The 16,588-nt window shown below is 43.4% G+C and overlaps 1 protein-coding gene across 6 annotated transcripts in view; it reads left to right on the top strand.

Moving 5' to 3' along the window:
* PRRC2A (proline rich coiled-coil 2A) overlaps positions 1-16,588 on the top strand; it is a 122,446-nt gene that overhangs the window by 51,910 nt on the left and 53,948 nt on the right. For 4 of the 6 annotated variants that reach the window (XR_005743489.1, XM_040323103.1, XM_040323105.1 and 1 more), the window contains exons 9-14: positions 8,567-8,706; positions 8,795-8,879; positions 9,775-10,006; positions 11,515-11,562; positions 13,548-13,827; positions 15,494-15,717. Coding sequence is in view for 5 of the 6 variants with exons in the window: in XM_040323103.1 (XP_040179037.1) it covers positions 8,567-8,706; positions 8,795-8,879; positions 9,775-10,006; positions 11,515-11,562; positions 13,548-13,827; positions 15,494-15,717 (1,009 nt within the window). In the remaining variant the exon portion in view is untranslated. The remainder of the gene's footprint in view (positions 1-8,566; positions 8,707-8,794; positions 8,880-9,774; positions 10,007-11,514; positions 11,563-13,547; positions 13,828-15,493; positions 15,718-16,588) is intronic. The other 2 variants (XM_040323104.1, XM_040323102.1) reach the window with 1 other exon arrangement.

Here is a 16,588-nt window from a genome sequence, read left to right as displayed (position 1 = left end):
GTATATCATAACACAATTTAAACCCATATCAGAACCGTGCATAAATACATAACAATATAATAAAATCACAATTGATAATAAATAAAAACCCTGTTAAAAATGACTTAAACAGTTCAGATCAAACTCTTCATTTAAACCATCCGGCACAAGGGTATGGAGGGAATGGATCCACTTCGATTCTTTCTGGCTAATGGACCTAACCAAATGAGCCCCCCTCCATGGTTTATTATGTTTGTTAATCCCCCAAAAAGTTAGATGTGTAGGGTCATTGTTATGGCCCTCTGCAAATTGCCTACTTACACTTTGTTTGGGGAAACCTTTAATGATGTTTTGGATGTGCTCCTTGATCCGAACCATCAGAGGTCTCTTAGTTCTCCCCACATACTGCAAATTGCAGGTACATTGTAAAACATAGACCACCCCTTCAGTATGGCAACTGATAAAATCTCTGATAGGATAACATACTCCAGTCTTTGTGGCAGTAAACTCCGTTCTTTTAATTTGCGGTTTCTTTGTATGGATTCAAGCAAAACCAATATTTACAGGGAAAAACCCTTTCCCACTAACAGTTCTCCGTTTTTTTTTGTTTGTGTCTTTAGGTGATGTTTTTATTTTTAAATCCCCTGAGGGAGTTTTTTTTTTTTCTTGTTTGATTTTTTTATCTGACTTGTTGAGCTGCTGATTCAGCTTGTGGCACAATTTCTAGACATGAACCTTGGCATGTCATTGGGACCTTATCTGGACGCTGTTGTAGAACAAAAGATTTGGGTACTGGATCCTGCAATAGGTGCTCCTCCTCGGTACACTGTCCTAAGTTTGGAATTGGCTGCGTTGTGAAATACAGATCCAGAGCAGTGGCAAAAGTGGAACCTAGTGCCTTAAAGCGGTGCAAAAGTAATTTACTGTGATGTTTACCCAATAGGTAAGCCTATAATAAGGCTTACCTACAGTTGTGGTCATAAGTTTACATACCCTGGCAGAATTATTATTTTTTTGGCCATTTCTTTGAGAATATGAATGATAACACAACATTTTTTTTCACTCATTGATAATAAATGGCTTCAGCCAAACATTAACCATCAACTGTGTTTTACTCTTTTTTTTTTAAAATCATAACGGCAACAGAAACTACCCAAATGACCCTGATCAAAAGTTTACACACCCTGGTGATTTTGGTCTGATAATATGCACACAAACAGGTTTGAATGACTTTTAAAGGCAACCAGCCTCACTGATCTGCTTGTATTTTAGTGTGTATTTGTAAAAGGTCAATCCAGTGCTGCACTGACATAATTATGGATTCTGAGTCATGGGGAAAGCAAAAGAATTGTCAAAGGATCTGGGGGAAAAGGTAGTTGAACTGTATTACACTGGAAAACTGGAAAGGAAAATAAAAAGATATCTAAGGAATTGAGAATGCCAATCGGCAGTGTTCAAACTCTAATCAAGAAGTGGAAAATGAGGGGTTCTGTTGAAACCAAACCACTGTCGGGTAGACCAATGAAAATTTCAGCCACAACTGCTAGGAAAATTGTTCGGGATGCACAAATAACTTCAGATGAAATACAGGACTCTCTGAAAACATGTGGTTTGGCTGTTTCAAGATGCACAATAAGGAGGCACTTGAAGAAAGATGGGCTGCATGGCCGGGTCGCCAGAAGAAAGCCATTACTACACAAATGCCACAAAGTATCCAGCTTACAATACGCCAAACATCACAGAGCCAAGCCTCAAACCTTCTGGCACAAAGTCATTTGGAGTGATGAGACCAAAATTTAGCTTTTTGGCCATAAACCCTACATTGAAGAGGAGTCAACAGGGCCTATGATGAAACGTACAGGTGGATCACTGATGTTTTTGGGGATGTGTGATCTACAAAGGCAAATTGATGGCAAGATGAATGCAGTATGTTATCAAAAAATACTGGAGGAACATTTGCATTCATCAGCCAGGAAGCTGTGAATGGGACGTACTTGGACATTCCAACATGACAATGATCCAAAACACAAGGCCAAGTTGACCTGTCATTGGCTACAGCAGAATAAAGTGAAGGTTCTGGAGTGGCCACCTCAGTCTCCTGACCTCAATATCATTGAGCCAATCTGGGGAGATCTCAAACATGCAGTTCATGCAAAACTTTACAGGAACTGGAGGCTTTTTGCCAAGAGGAATGGGCAGCTTTACCATCTTGGAAGATAGATTCTTATCCACAAATACCACAAAAGACTTCAAGCTGTCATTGATGGGTATGTAAACTTTTGATCATGGTCATTTGGATAGTTTCTGTTGTCATTATGATTTAAAAAGAGTAAACACAGTTGATTGATAATAAATGGCTTCAGCCAAACACTAACCATGAGTGAAAGAAACGTTTTTGTGTTATTCATATTCTCTGAAAAATGGCCAAGAAGTCATAAATTCTGCCAGGGTATGTAAACTTATGAGCACAACTGTATAGGTACAGTAAATATATTCTAAATGTTCAGACGCACACAATACAGTGCATCCAGAAAGTATTGACAGCGCTTCACTTTTTCCACATTTTGTTATGTTACAGCCTAATTTCAAAATGGATTTTCCTTAAAATTCAACAGACAACACAAAATGACAACATGAAAGAAGTTTGTTTGAAATCCTTGCAAATTTATTATAATAAATGTAAAACAAAAACCAAATCCAATGTACATAAGTATTCACAGCCTTTGCCATGACACTCAAAACTGAGCTCAGGTGCATCCTGTTTCCACTGATTATCCTTGAGATGTTTCTACAACTTGATTGGAGTCCACCTGTGGTAAATTCAGTTAATTGGACATGATTTGGAAAGGCACACACCTGTCTATATAAGGTCCTATAGTTAACGGTGCATGTCAGAGCACAAACCAAGCCATGAATTCCAAGGAATTGTCTGTAGACCTCCGAGGCACAGATCAGGGGAAGGGTACAGAAACATTTCTGCAGCATTGAAGGTCCCAATGAGCACAGTGGCCTCCATCTGTTAAAGGAAGGAGTTTGGAACCACCAGGACTCTTCCTGGAGCGGGCCCCTTGGCCAAACTTGGCGATTTGGGGGAGAAGGGCAGATAGTCGCTCTTGACAGAGCTCCAGCATTTCTCTGTGGAAAGAGGAGAACCTTCCAGAAGAATGGCCATCTCTGCAGCACTCCAGCAATCAGGCCGTATGGTAGAGTGTCCAGACATAAGCCACTCCTCAGTAAAAGGCACATGACATCCGGCTTGGAGTTTTGCCAAAAGGCACCTTAAGGACTTTCAGACCACGAGAAACAAAATTCTCTGATCTGATGAAACAAAGATTGAACTCTTTGGCCTGAATGGCAAGCACCATGGATTAAACCAGGCACCGCTCATCACCTGGCCAATATAATCCCTACAGTGAGACATGGTGGTGGCAGCAGCATGCTGTGGAGATGTTTTTTAGTGGCAGGAACTGAGAGACTAGTCAGGATCAAGGGAAAGATGAATGCAGCAATGTACAGAGACATCCTTGTTGAAAACCTGCTCCAGAATGCTCTGGACCTCAGACTCGGGCGAAGGTTCATCTTCAAACAGGACAAGCACACAGCCAAGATAACAAAAGAAGGGCTTTGGGACAACTTTATGAATGTCCTTGAGTAGCCCAGCCAGAGCCCAGACTTGAACCTGATTTGAACATAAATGGAAAAACAAAAACGGAACCATAAAAATGCAAGATATTCAAAAAGATACCTTTTTTATGTAACTTGCACACTCACTAAATTAGATTAGAAGTGGGTCTCTGGCCACATAACAATGCATAAAGAAATGAGGCAGACCATAAAGACTGCCCAAACGACCATAAACATGAGCCACCAGGGTATATTAACAAATTTAGGACCAACGCCGGGATACAAAATTACAACAAATCCTTTATTGAAAGCACAAAGAATAGTAATTTTAAATATAAATGCATGATGGGAACCGCCCAACATAACCCATAAACAGAGAGACTATGTTGTCGTCAAAGAATGTGCACCAGATGCCACACTTGGAACCCAATCATTCTAAGCATATAGCATGATCCATATAGACTATTAGGGAGCTGGGGGATATGTTGTTACACCTCCTGGGATATCAAACAGATACTGCAGCAGGGTGTGAGGATAGAGTAGTACAGCCCACTGACCCATAAATCAGGGTCACCGTGGGTCTGGAAATACTAACATTGCTGCAGACCTAACAGTTTAAAGTCCCCGGTTGAAATGTGCCTAAAGTATAGAAACTAAGTACTCGACATTAGAAACCACTGACCACTCCTGGGATAACTGAATAAATGCAAATGACAAAAGTCTGTTGGACAGTTCCCAGTTGAAAGCGTATGGTATAGGGTCTGTAGTATCCACTGCCGGTGTCCATGCAAGAGTGACCTAGTTGTAAATAAGTTCATAGAACCTCCTGAATAGTCACTATTCAAATGGGTATAATGCAACGCAGTAAGCAGGGGAAAAGTGAATAGCCTACAGCTTGACAGGACCAGCGAATTGGTAGTAGGTCTTGGCACCCAGCCACAGATGGATGGCAAAGCAGAGGAAAAGTGCAAGGAGCAAGCAAAGTCAATAGCGCATAATTCTCATAGGCATCAGTCCACATGGGTCCACACTCAACCTCAAGTCTTCAAAAAGCACTAGCCACTCATCAGCCTGTGGGAGACCTGGCCTCTAAGGTCACAACGGGAACATGTCAGGTGTAGTGGAATCAAATCTGGTCCTTGGCCGGTCTCTGCGATGTCCTAGTGTGCCGTTAGAATCATCCCCCGCTATGGCTGCCTGCCATGGCTAGTGATACCTCCGCTAAACATCGCTGAAGAGATCTGAAAGTGGCTGTGCACCAACGCTCCCCTTCCAACCTGATGGAGCCCGGGAGGTCCTGCAAAGAAGAATGGGAGAAACTGCCCAAAAATAGGTGTGCCAAGCTTGTAGCATTATACTCGGAAAGACTTGAGGCTGTAATTGGTGCCAGAGGAGTGAAGAATGTAGAAAGGGAGACATTTGACAACTTGTCATGTGTTATGTCAGTAGTGTCTTCTCTTCCCAGGCGCTTCATTCCCAATATTCAAGACTTAGGCTTCCTTCAATAATGTGAAGTTTATTCTTCAAGATAGACAAGCAAAAGACAATGCTTACATGACAGCTGGTAACACATGGTAGGATGTTTCAGAAAGAGGAATCAGATGGTATGATGGTACATCTTTCTGCTGGGCGGGCTTCCTACCCCCATTTTCCTGCAGGGTCAGGTGACCCCCAATTTCCTTGGCTAGCTACTCAAACCACATGGATTCTTATACTGTTCTTAAAGCAAAGCTAAGCATAATTTTACATTTAGAATAGCTCCAAGGAAGGTGGTGATGCTACTGTCACAAACGTAACACCCACTCGTGTATATTAAGTAACATAACTCCACCCATTGTCTTGACGTAGATCTTAAAAAATAGATGTAATGTGCAGCAACTGACCTTCCTCTTATCCTCCGCAACCTTCAAAATTAACATGTTTAACTAGTGATTCCAGAAACTTTTATCACATAAAATAGTAATAAATTCCAAATCTAACAAGGAGCTTCAACAAAGTATTGAGCAAAGGCTGTGAATACTTATGTACATTGGTTTTATTTTATTTTTTATAAATTTGCAAGATTTCAAGTAAACTTCTTTCACTTTGTCATTATTATGGGGTATTTGTAGAATTTTGAGGAATAAGGCTGTAACATTAAATTTGGAAAAGGTGAAGCGCTGTGAATACTTTCCAGATGCATTGTACAGACACACACTATAATTTATTTTTTTGCAGTATAGCAACTTGACCCACTGCACTGCCTAGAAATGTGCTGAAAATCTTTTTGAAAAGGGTTATAAAAATTGTAAATTATTGGCTCTATTGACTGCAAACCCTACACTCCCATGGTTATACCTTGTTTTTACTTCACTGAGGGTGCTCTCCAGACCTCGGTTGGGTGAGTTTCTCCATGCATTTGTGGAATTTTCAAATCTTTGGACCGGTAAAGCGTTGATCTGATGTTTCACAGCGGGTGATCGCGGGACTCCAGGTCAGGGGGGGGAGGTCCTGTGTAAGTTCACCTTACATATTTTCTGTAAAGTTGAACTAACACTTTAATCAAATGTTGAATGCCTGGAGAAACCTCCCTCTTTCGTTGATCGGGTATTTATCTGGTCAAAATGAAGTTCCTTCCGCTATTGTTAAACTGAACATTATATGGAATTCTGTGTGGATTCCTAAAGCCGTCTTTCACTCCTTCCATAGGCTTGTTTCTGGGTTTCTTTGGCAGGGAAAGAACTTATCTCTTAGGATGGCTTGGCCACTACTAGGGCCATACGTACTCTGCTTATCCTATTGTACTATGCAAGGAAACTTATCCTTTCATGGAAAAGGGCCTCAGCCCCGACATTGGCAGCTTGGAAGGCTTTAGTTAACAGGGCCCATCCCTTATATATAAAGCAACTTACTCTAGTAGAGGAGTACCTGATAAGTTTGATGGGGGGGATGGTTTGAGTTGAATCTCCTCAGTCTGATTATTTGCGTTCTTCAAATGTTTGCAGTGACTGACAATTTATTTGACTTTTGCATGTTGTTTTGCTATACTCTAGATCAATAGTTCTCAAATTCTGGCCTCAGGACCCAAAAAAGTCCATCCTCGTAGCTGTAGGTGTTGTAGAAAAACGAAACCTCAAATTTCATAACGGAAGCACTGAAATCAAACCTCCTTATTTTGTATTACATGCTGTTCATACTCTGTCACTATGAGATTTGGTTTCTGTATTCTACAAAAAAACTTGGCTGATACTGCTGCTCTCTATCTCCACCTTCTGTCCATGTCACCAATTCAGCTGAGGATTTTGCAGCTGTGGTGGCAGCTCTGCATATGCTCTGTTTTCAGTGAGTTTCTATGCTGAGCATTTCCTTCCTATCACATCTGAGCAGCCCATGTGACTATAGATTCACGCATGTGGGCGTGTACACAGTGGTAAATGACAGCCCACTCCTTCCCTCCTCCTCCATGCCCACTAACCAGCTATAAACAAAGGGGTCAGGATATTATATGTAGATTGATGGAGGCTTCACCTCCCTCATTTAAAGACAGAGGCTGGAGGGGTGTGACATCTTTGTGAATAGTAGAAATTCGTCCACATCACGTCATTGCCAAAAAATAATAGATTTGATTTCAATATATATTTGTATGACAATTTAAAACTGTTTGCATTTACTCTGTATTCCAAATGTTGTTTTGTGTGGTGTTGTGTGATGTGACCAGCAGCAGAGAACTAGAAGCTGTGTATCGAATTAGGATGTTTTTTAATAAAATAATTAGTGCCATCATCCACATACAGAAATAGAAGGGACAATTTAAATAGTGTGTGTAACAGAATGACCCATGACACCCAGAGACTTTTGAAGAATGTGGGGTACTCCTGTGCCAGCGTCACTAATAACTCTTGGGTCTAGGTTCACCCTGTGCCCCTTTTGGGCATAGGGTGACTGAGAACTGATATCTTGGATTACATGAGATGGGACATTAATGATAATTCATATATTGCAGGATATCTTGAGATATTACAAGTTGTTAAAGTCTGACTCCAAATGGAGTGTTTTCATTCAATGGGGGGACACATGCCTTTTGAGGTGGTAATTGGGTCTGCTCCAAGACCTTTCATTATGTATGCTAATAACACTGTTTGTGTGAAGATGCTATTGATGATAGATATGTGTTGTGAGTTAGCAGTCTAAAGGTCAGATGTCGTCTTTCAGGGGTAGGGAAAGTCAATTATGTTTAGTAAAGGAATGTGTTTGTGTGAAAAGTCTATTGATGATACTATGTGATAGGAATAACAGGTGAGGGGAACTTGTCAAGCTGTAGTAATTAACCCCTCTAAATGCGGAGACGGGACGTCTAGGGGATGACTAATTAATCAACTCAACTGAATGTCATTGTCTAAGAGAGTGTGTATTGAAGTGCCGTGTGGGTGGAGTTGATTCATTGTTCACTTGGGTTCTAAAACTGTATATAAGAGAGATAACCATTAAAGATTCATTCATACATTTTGAAACCAGAGAACAGAGCTGTGCGTGTCTCGTTCATTCTGGGAAATGGGATGGATCGTGTCTGCTAGATTGTGGAGTGTCAGATAAGCTGTCGTGGGGCGATGGAATGGGAATATCGTAAACGGTGGTGACCGTTAGTGTGTTTAGTATCACTTTAACCACTTGCTCTCGGAATGATTTACCACCTTCATGACCAGGCCATTTTTTGCGATACGGCTCTACAATTGCGCGGTCAAAACAAATTTCAGGTCGGCTCCCGCCCTGCCGTAGTATGTGGGCGGTCGTGAACTGGTTAAGAATTACTTCACAGTACAAGCATCTAAAGAGCTCCGCAATGGCTTGTTTTGAAGCTGTGTTACTGCTTGTTGATGATATGTAAATCATTTGTTTGTTGTCTGAGCACAGATTTACTTTTATAAATGGTTCATTAAGTAAATGGTGTAAGTTCAGGATATTTAGTCCCTTTCTTCTTGTGTAGATTTCCACGGCTGGCTCATCCACGTGCTCCTCAAACTGCACCCAGGTTATCTGAAGCTGTGAACCGCCCATCTATCTTGAAGCAAGACGACCTGAAAGAATTTGATGAGCTGGATCAAGAGACGGACGACGGATGGGCAGGTGATTAACTGGTCACTGGTATCTTACTCTGCATCAAGTAATCTCCTTTCCCATTGGAGTGATTCATTGATTGTCTTCAATCCTCCAGGGGCTCATGAAGAGGTAGACTATACTGAAAAGCTGAAATTCAGCGATGATGAGGATGGGAAGGATACAGACACAGAAGAAAAGAGGTGCATAGCTCATGGCTTTCCAAGCTACATGTTGTTGTTTTTTTGTTTTTTAAAACCTTGGAGAATTTACTAAAACCGAAGAAGAATCTGGAGCGGCTGTGCATGGTAATCAATTGGCTTCTATCTTCAGCTTATTCAGTTAAGCTTTGAAAGTGAACGGTAGAAGCTGGTTGGTTGCCATGCACAGCTTCTCCTGATGCTGGCTGTTCCAGTCTTGGAGCCAGTTCACACCATATGTAGTCCTGTGTGTTTTTTTTTTTTTTTTTTTTCTGCATCAAAAACACATTGAAAGGTTATATAGTTTGCAATGGCACCTGTCTGGTCAGTTCCAAGGCGTTCCTGTTACAGAAAAATAGAACATGTTGCATTTTTCCTGCACTGGACTGTACTGGAACACGGTAAAACATAAAAAAATGGACTGGACCCAATACAGTGAGGGGAAAAAATAATAATCTGGAATCGCATAAAAAAAAGCAATAAAAACGCACCGGAATGCATTAGCACTCATGACGAAACGCATCCGGAACGGAGCTGGAGTGCATTTTTGTAGTGTGAACTGGCCCTTAGGCCTCCTTCACACCATATGCGCAGAAGACCTGATGGGAAAAAATGCACAGATTTCACTTGCAGAGATACGGGTTTACATCAGTCTTCATGTGCGTTTCAGTGCGCTTTATAGACGTTGCAGATTCCATAATACTAGTGTTGTTTTGTGAACAGGGCACATAGAGAACAATTGTTTTCCTTGTGCCCTTGCACAACGCATGTAGAAAAACTCGCGTCTGCACACTGGTGTGAATGAGGCCTTAGTGAGTTCCCTTCCTCGTTTGATTTAGGTAGTGATTTTGTTCTGTCCTCTGATCTTCATGCTATGATTCTTCCATTGTATCCATAGGGAGACTCCGGTCCCTACTGATAAGCCATCTGTGCCCCCTCCTCAGAAAGTTGTGGAGACCTCTGATACAAGGAAGGCCTCACCCACAGAGGAGAAGCCTCCACAAGTCAAAGCTGCATGGACAGAGGTGCCTCGAGCTTCGGAGCCCTTGCCAGCACCTTCTGCCATTGTTCCTCCTCCTCCTACTCAAAAGGGGTCATCTGCACATCGAGGTCCACCACCAGAGCACAAGGTTAGTCTTTGTTGTATATAGAAAACTTCTAAGGATCCACTCCAATAATCATTTTTTTTAATATACTGATATTTGAAAGGTCATCCGCCCTAATCTATAAAAAGGAAATGCTTGACTTATTGCATTTTTTTTTCTTTTGTTTTGTTTTTTATGACTATGAATTTTTTTTGAACACTTGCTGCATTACCCTTCAGTGCAGGACAAATGAAAAGGGTCACTTAACTTTTTGCCTGAAAGCCGGAGTACTTAGAAAAGCATATCTGTGTTTAGAAATTTGTCCTTTTGTACAGAATGCTATGCTGAGAGTTCACAATGGATTAAAGTAGAATTAAAGTCCACTGCCAGCAGTCAGGAATTTTGCCATATTGTAAAGCACAGCGTTATTGAATAATTTGTCAGACTTGCCTGCCAAAGGGACCCATCCAGCCAGGGGCGGACTGACAACTCATGGGGCCCCCGGGCAATAGGAGATTATAGGCCCCCAGGCAATATATTATGGGGCCACACAGTACACACACACACACACACACACACACACACACACACACACACACACACACACACACACATACAAACCGTATACACACACAGTATACATACACACAGAATACACATTCACACTGAAAAGGTACTGGAGAGGCGTGGCAGCTATAATCTTGTGATTTTTTGTTTTTTAAAACAGATTTTTACATACTGTCCCTGGTTTTTCTGAGGCTGGCAACCCTGATGGGGCCCCCTAGTGGCATGGGGCCCTCAGGCAGTGCCAGAATGGTCAGTCCGCCCCTGCATCCAGCTCTACAACATTCATGATGTTCTTAATCACTCTGTCACTACTGCTTCTTCACCATATTTTGCTGGTATAAGATGGTGCAACGTCTAACACTTGGCAGATTCTGGGATTGTACACTTGGCTGCGCATGCAATGCATGAACTGACAAGAAGTTGGTTAACCGCTTCCCGCTCGGCCTATAGCAGAATGACAGCCGAGCGGTGGTTCGTTTATTCTGACTGGGCGTCAGATGACGTCCAGCAGCATAACATCCGCCGCGTGCCCGTGGAGGCATGCATTGTGGCGATAGGAGGCGGAGGTTCTTTACCACGTGATCAACCATGTCCAATCACGGGCTGATCACGATGTAAACGGGAAGAGCCGTTGATCGGCTTTTCCTCCCTCACATCTCACAGACACGAGTAGAGGAGAGTCCTGCTCTCCTGACAGGGGGGCTCTATGGTGATTGTTTATCAGCACAGACCCCCCCCCCCCCCCCCCCCCCTCGGATGGATTTTTTTTTTTTGGTATTGGCAAAAAATAAAAACCGCAGATGTGATCAAATACCACCGAAAGAGAGCTCAATTGTGGGAACAAAATGATAAAAATTCTGTTTGTATACAGTATAGCATGACCGCGCAATTGTCATTTAAACAGCGACAGCGCTGAAAGATGAAAATTTGCCTGGGCAGGAAGGGGGTGTAAGTGCCTGGTATTGATAATGATGGGTGTTTTTCAGAAAGAACTGATGGTGCAGGAAGACACAGAGGGAAGTGCTGGCGTATTGGTGGGTGAATGGTGCATTGGAACTTTTTTGTTTTGTGTGTCTGTTTTATTTTTTTTGTTTGTTTTTCAGCAGAGAGATGGAGGGAATGTTTTTTTGTTTTTGTTTTTTTATTCTGAATTCTCGCTGCAGTCCTGCTTTAAAGAGGTTGGAAAGGCAGAAGGTTTATGCATTAAGATAAAAAGCCTTCTGTGTGCAGCAGCCTCTCTCGTTTTCCGTAATACTTACCTGAACCCCATCTCTATCCAACGATGTTGCAGGAGACACTTGGATGGCAGAGACTCTCCCTCCTCATTGGCTGAGATGGCAGCGTGGCACCATTGGCTTCCACTGTAAATCAAATTCAGTGAGCCAATGAGGAGAGAGAGTGGGTGGGGCCAGCCACGGTACTGTGTCTGAATGGATACAGGGAGCTTCTGCTTGGCTCGGCTGCCCCCATGGCAAGCTGCTTGCTGTGGGGCCACTGAACAGGAGGGAGGGGCCAGGAGAGCCGAAAAGGGACCTGGGAAGAGGAGCATCAAGGCTGCTCTGTGCAAAACCTCTTCACAGAGCAGGTAAGTATAACATGTTTGTTATTTTTACCAACAAAAATACTTTACAATCACTTTTTAAATTGGAACTAAGGCTCCATTCATGCTATGACTATCCGTGTTTCAGGCAGAATCGCCGAAACTCTGCCCGTGATTCGCAAAAGCGGCAAATCAGAGATGCCCTTGCAGTCCCTGTTACTTTGAATTGCACCCAAATTGGGGCGTGATTTTACTGCGATTGTCGCCCAATGAATTGTGGTAAAATCGCACAAACATGATGGCGTGACACCTGTCGCCCAAAAGAAGTGGCACCTACAATTTGCCACTTAACGGGAAAGTAATGGGGATCGCAAAAGGTGTCCTGCAATTTGTGCCGTTTCCGAATAACGGGCAGAATCGTGGTGATTTTGCCCACAAAACGGAACGCCATGGTGTGAATAGAGCCTAAACCTTTAAGAATAAAATTTGCAAACTGGGTAGCTTTTTATTGTAGAAGAGATATGCTATGTCTCCTCTGAAATTAAACATACTTACCTGCCTGCTCGCAATTTTTTTTTGAGTGTATGCGGAGCTGCGCATGTGCAGCTCAGCATACATTCTCTGCAGGGTGCCAGTGTGCCAGAATAAGTGACTCCCGTGTGCATGAACAGGAGTCATGTCATCTCTGTCGAGCAATCAGGAGGCCAATAACCCAGCACTTGGAAGAAGTTTGGGGAGAAGATATCAGCAGCCAGCGAGGGATCCAATGATTGCTGGAACAGACGTGAGTATTCTGCTGATTTTAGTTCCACTTTAAAGTGGTTGTAAAGGCACAAGGTTATGTGTACAACAGCCCCCCAATACTTACCTGAGCCCTCTATCGATCCAGCGATGTCCACGAGAGCCTTGGGAGCCATTGGCTCCTGCTGCTTTCAATCACAGCCAGTGAGCCAATCAAGAGACAGAGAGGGTGGGCCAGGTCTTGGCTTGTGTGTGAATGGGTTGAGAGAGCACCTGCTTGGGTGCCCCCACTACCCGGCAGGAGGAAAGAGCCAGGAGCGCCGGCGGGGGACCTGGGCTGCTTTGTGCAAAACCACTACACAGATCAGGTAAGTTACATAACATGTTTGTTAAAAAAAAGAAAAGAAAACCAAGGCTTTAATATCGCTTTAAGGATAGACACAATTTTTTAATACCCTAAGGCAGGGATAGGCAATTAGCGGACCTCCAGCTGTTGCAGAACTACAAGTCCCATGAGGCATAGCAAGACTCAGACAGCCACAAGAATGACACCCAGAAACAGAGGCATGATGGGACTTGTAGTTTTGCAACATCTGGAGGTCCGCTAATTGCATATCCCTGCCCTAAGGATTACATTTTTCTACCACTGGATAAAATTGGAGCAGTGTCTGCCCCCCCTATCTACCTATCCATCTCGTAGTAGCTTTGCATTAATTTATGTTTTTTCCCCACTTTAAGGAAAAGCCGTTGACGCCCTCAGTAGCACCTGTAGAAGATGAGGATGAAGCATGGCGTCAGCGCAGAAAGCAGTCCTCCTCTGAGATCTCCCAAGCAGTGGAGCGTGCTCGTAGGAGGAGAGAAGAGGAGGAGCGCAGAATGGAGGAAGAGAGAAGAGCGGCTTGCGCTGAGAAACTCAAGCGTTTAGACATGAAACGCAGACCTGCACCAGAAGAGGCTGAGCTGGCAGGAAGAAGTGAGGCCAGTGAGGTGCCGGAGCCTCCAGCTCAGAATGCCCCTGGTATGTCATATTAGATGAGCCATGTGTGGACAGAATTAGTGTAGGAAGAAAAATGCCTAAAGAGCAATTAGCAATTAACTTGACTGAAATTTGGGCATTTGGAACTGTCTTGCACATGCCTGCAAACATTGTAATAGTGCGCTAGGAACCTCCAAAGCTGGGTGCCTACTAGCTATGTCAAGAGTAAGTTAGTTTTCTTCTTCATCTCCCTGTTGTCCTATTGATGCAATGGGCTGCCTCAATGGCCAGGTAAGTGTGGGAGGGAGTGATGACCCCATTCTGGCAAATTTGCAACCACCACAAATTTGCCACTACGTTCTACTGTTAGTCTTGCACAGCTGTACAGATTAATCTCTTGTATTTAAATTGCTTACTTTGAAATCTACTGCACACTGTGAGCTTTATGGTTTTGCTTTAGAGGCTGCAACAAGTCAAGTAGAGCCCACCTCGTTCCTTGGCTAGAGGATGGTCTAGCATCTTCTGGTTCTTTCCTCCCTAGATCTTTTTCAGTCATTGGATTCCAGTTCTTTCAGTCCAGGAGGCTTATCAGGCTGCATGAAAATGTAACCTACCTTAGATTGCTCACTCATACACACTGACATCCACCTATCAAGACATTTTTATATTTGCATAACTCTTTCCAAGAGCCACCCATTACTTCCGCACTTAATATATATATATATTATTTTTTTTTCACTGTCACTTAAAAACATACTTCACTTTTTTTGCTGTCAGAAGGAATGTAAACATCCCCTACACAGGTACTTTTTATGGGAGAGACCTGGGTCCTATGACCCCAGATCCCTTCTCTGCACTTAGTGCTACTAAACCCACAACCGTAAAATTAGTCTGTATATGCAGTAAACCCCTGTTTTTAACGCATACAGTTTGACAGGTTAATTGGTTGTTTGCAAGCTGGTCGGTAAATAGGCTTGGGTTTTTCCTGGGCATTCCCCAGGCTTTTGTTCTATATCCAGTAAAGCATTTTTGTAACACTCAGTGTGGAACCTAAGGGGTTAATCCTCTGCATTGTGTAAAAAGGCTATTCGATCCTGTCTTCTGATCCTCACCTTCTTCCACTCCAAAAAAAAAGAACCTGATTTTTACAGAGTCTTTGAAGTCAGGCTGCACATAAATAATTGTATTTCCATGTTTTGTGGGAGACCCGATATAGTGAATGCAGGGTCCTGGGTTTAGAAACACATTTTTAAAGCATTTGATCACACCAAGATCGGTGTGATTGAATGTTTTTGATTTTTAAAAATGGCACCATTTACATCTGGGTAAACCAGAAGTCCTGTCAGGCCATCGCTTTCAGGTTAACACATAACATGGCACCGATCCGAACAAAGCTGATCCGGGACTCTTGGTGGGACGAGAGATTGTGGCAAGAGGGGCTGAAGTCCCCTCCTGCTTCTTGTAGAAGCAATCCTGCAGCCGTTGACTCCAAAAAGGAAAAAATAAATAAAAATGTTACCGGGATTCTGCCTGTATCTTGAGGTCCAGTGACGTACCAGGTGCGTGACAGGATGGCTATTGGATAGTCACGGTAGCCAAATGAGGACATTCTTTCACCTGTTTCAAACTTAGCAGTGGTTTTTTTTTGTCAGTATTTACAATATGATCTATTTACAATATATAAAATGACTTCTGATTGTCTTTTCAGTGGTGGAACCAGCGGCAGCTCCTGAGCCTCCGCCTCAGCCCACAGTAGCTCAGCCACCAGCTGAAGTTCCCCAGGTGAAAGCTGAACCAAGCCCACCTCCCCGACCAGAGCCCAAACAAGAGCCGGCACCAGCTGTGAGCCGCCCGCCATCTACTGGACCTTCCCAGGGAGGATACAACAAGTTTCAGAAGAGTCTGCCACCTCGCTTCCAACGTCAGCAGCAGGTAATAAGAGAAGAAATGGAAAGTGCATACAGAAGGTCCTTTCAAAGTATCCGTTATTAAAGGGTCCCTTTTCCCCCTTCTCCCTGCTGCACATTATTGTGCCTCTTTGTCGGAGGAATCCCCTATGAAGTCAGCAGAGAGGGTTTGTCCCGCTCAGAGTGCAGACAACTTAAGGCAGGCTTGGGCAAATTATGGCCACATCTGACCCCTTGGCTGTCCCTGTTCAGCTCTTGTTGCCTCCACTGTCAGCATGCCTCTCTGAGCCTATCGTCTTCCTCATGGAGAAAGCAGACCGGATCAGGGAGGCATGCTGACAGATGTCTTGGAAGGAGAGAGCCTGAAGAGCTGATTGGTACAACAGTAAGCTTCGGTTCTGGTGGAGAGTGTTGCCTAGGAGACATCCCAACGCTTTCCCACCACTCTGCTACCTGGCCAAGTTCTTCCTGTGTTGGCACCTGCATGCCGCAAGCTCCAGGAACCATGCACCTGTTCATCACTGCAGGTCAGGATCTGCAGAAATCCCGGTGGTGCTGATATCAGACTTTCTCCTTCCAAACACAGTGCTTTCCAGAGAGCATTTGGTGCCTCCTCACCACCTGAATTAACCCTATAATGCTGCACTACTGCACGGCATTAGTGCATTGCACATGGTTGCAGCGCTGCCCTATTGCACTCAGTGGGCTGCTTGTCAAACTTTGCAGCCTGAGTTAAAAATGCTGTGACATGTCAGCAGCCCTGTAAATATATTCGCCAGCACACCGAGGATCGTTAAAAAAACGTCAACATTTTTTATTGAAGAGAAACCATCACACAAAAAAAAGCCGCACAGGACCTCTTCGTCAGGCAAGTGACGAAGAGGTCATCACTTGCC

This window comes from Rana temporaria, chromosome 9 (genome assembly GCF_905171775.1).
Source record: "Rana temporaria chromosome 9, aRanTem1.1, whole genome shotgun sequence".
NCBI lineage: Eukaryota > Metazoa > Chordata > Amphibia > Anura > Ranidae > Rana > Rana temporaria.
Note: the sequence above shows the minus strand (reverse complement) of the source record. Positions and strands in the feature narration are given on the sequence as shown.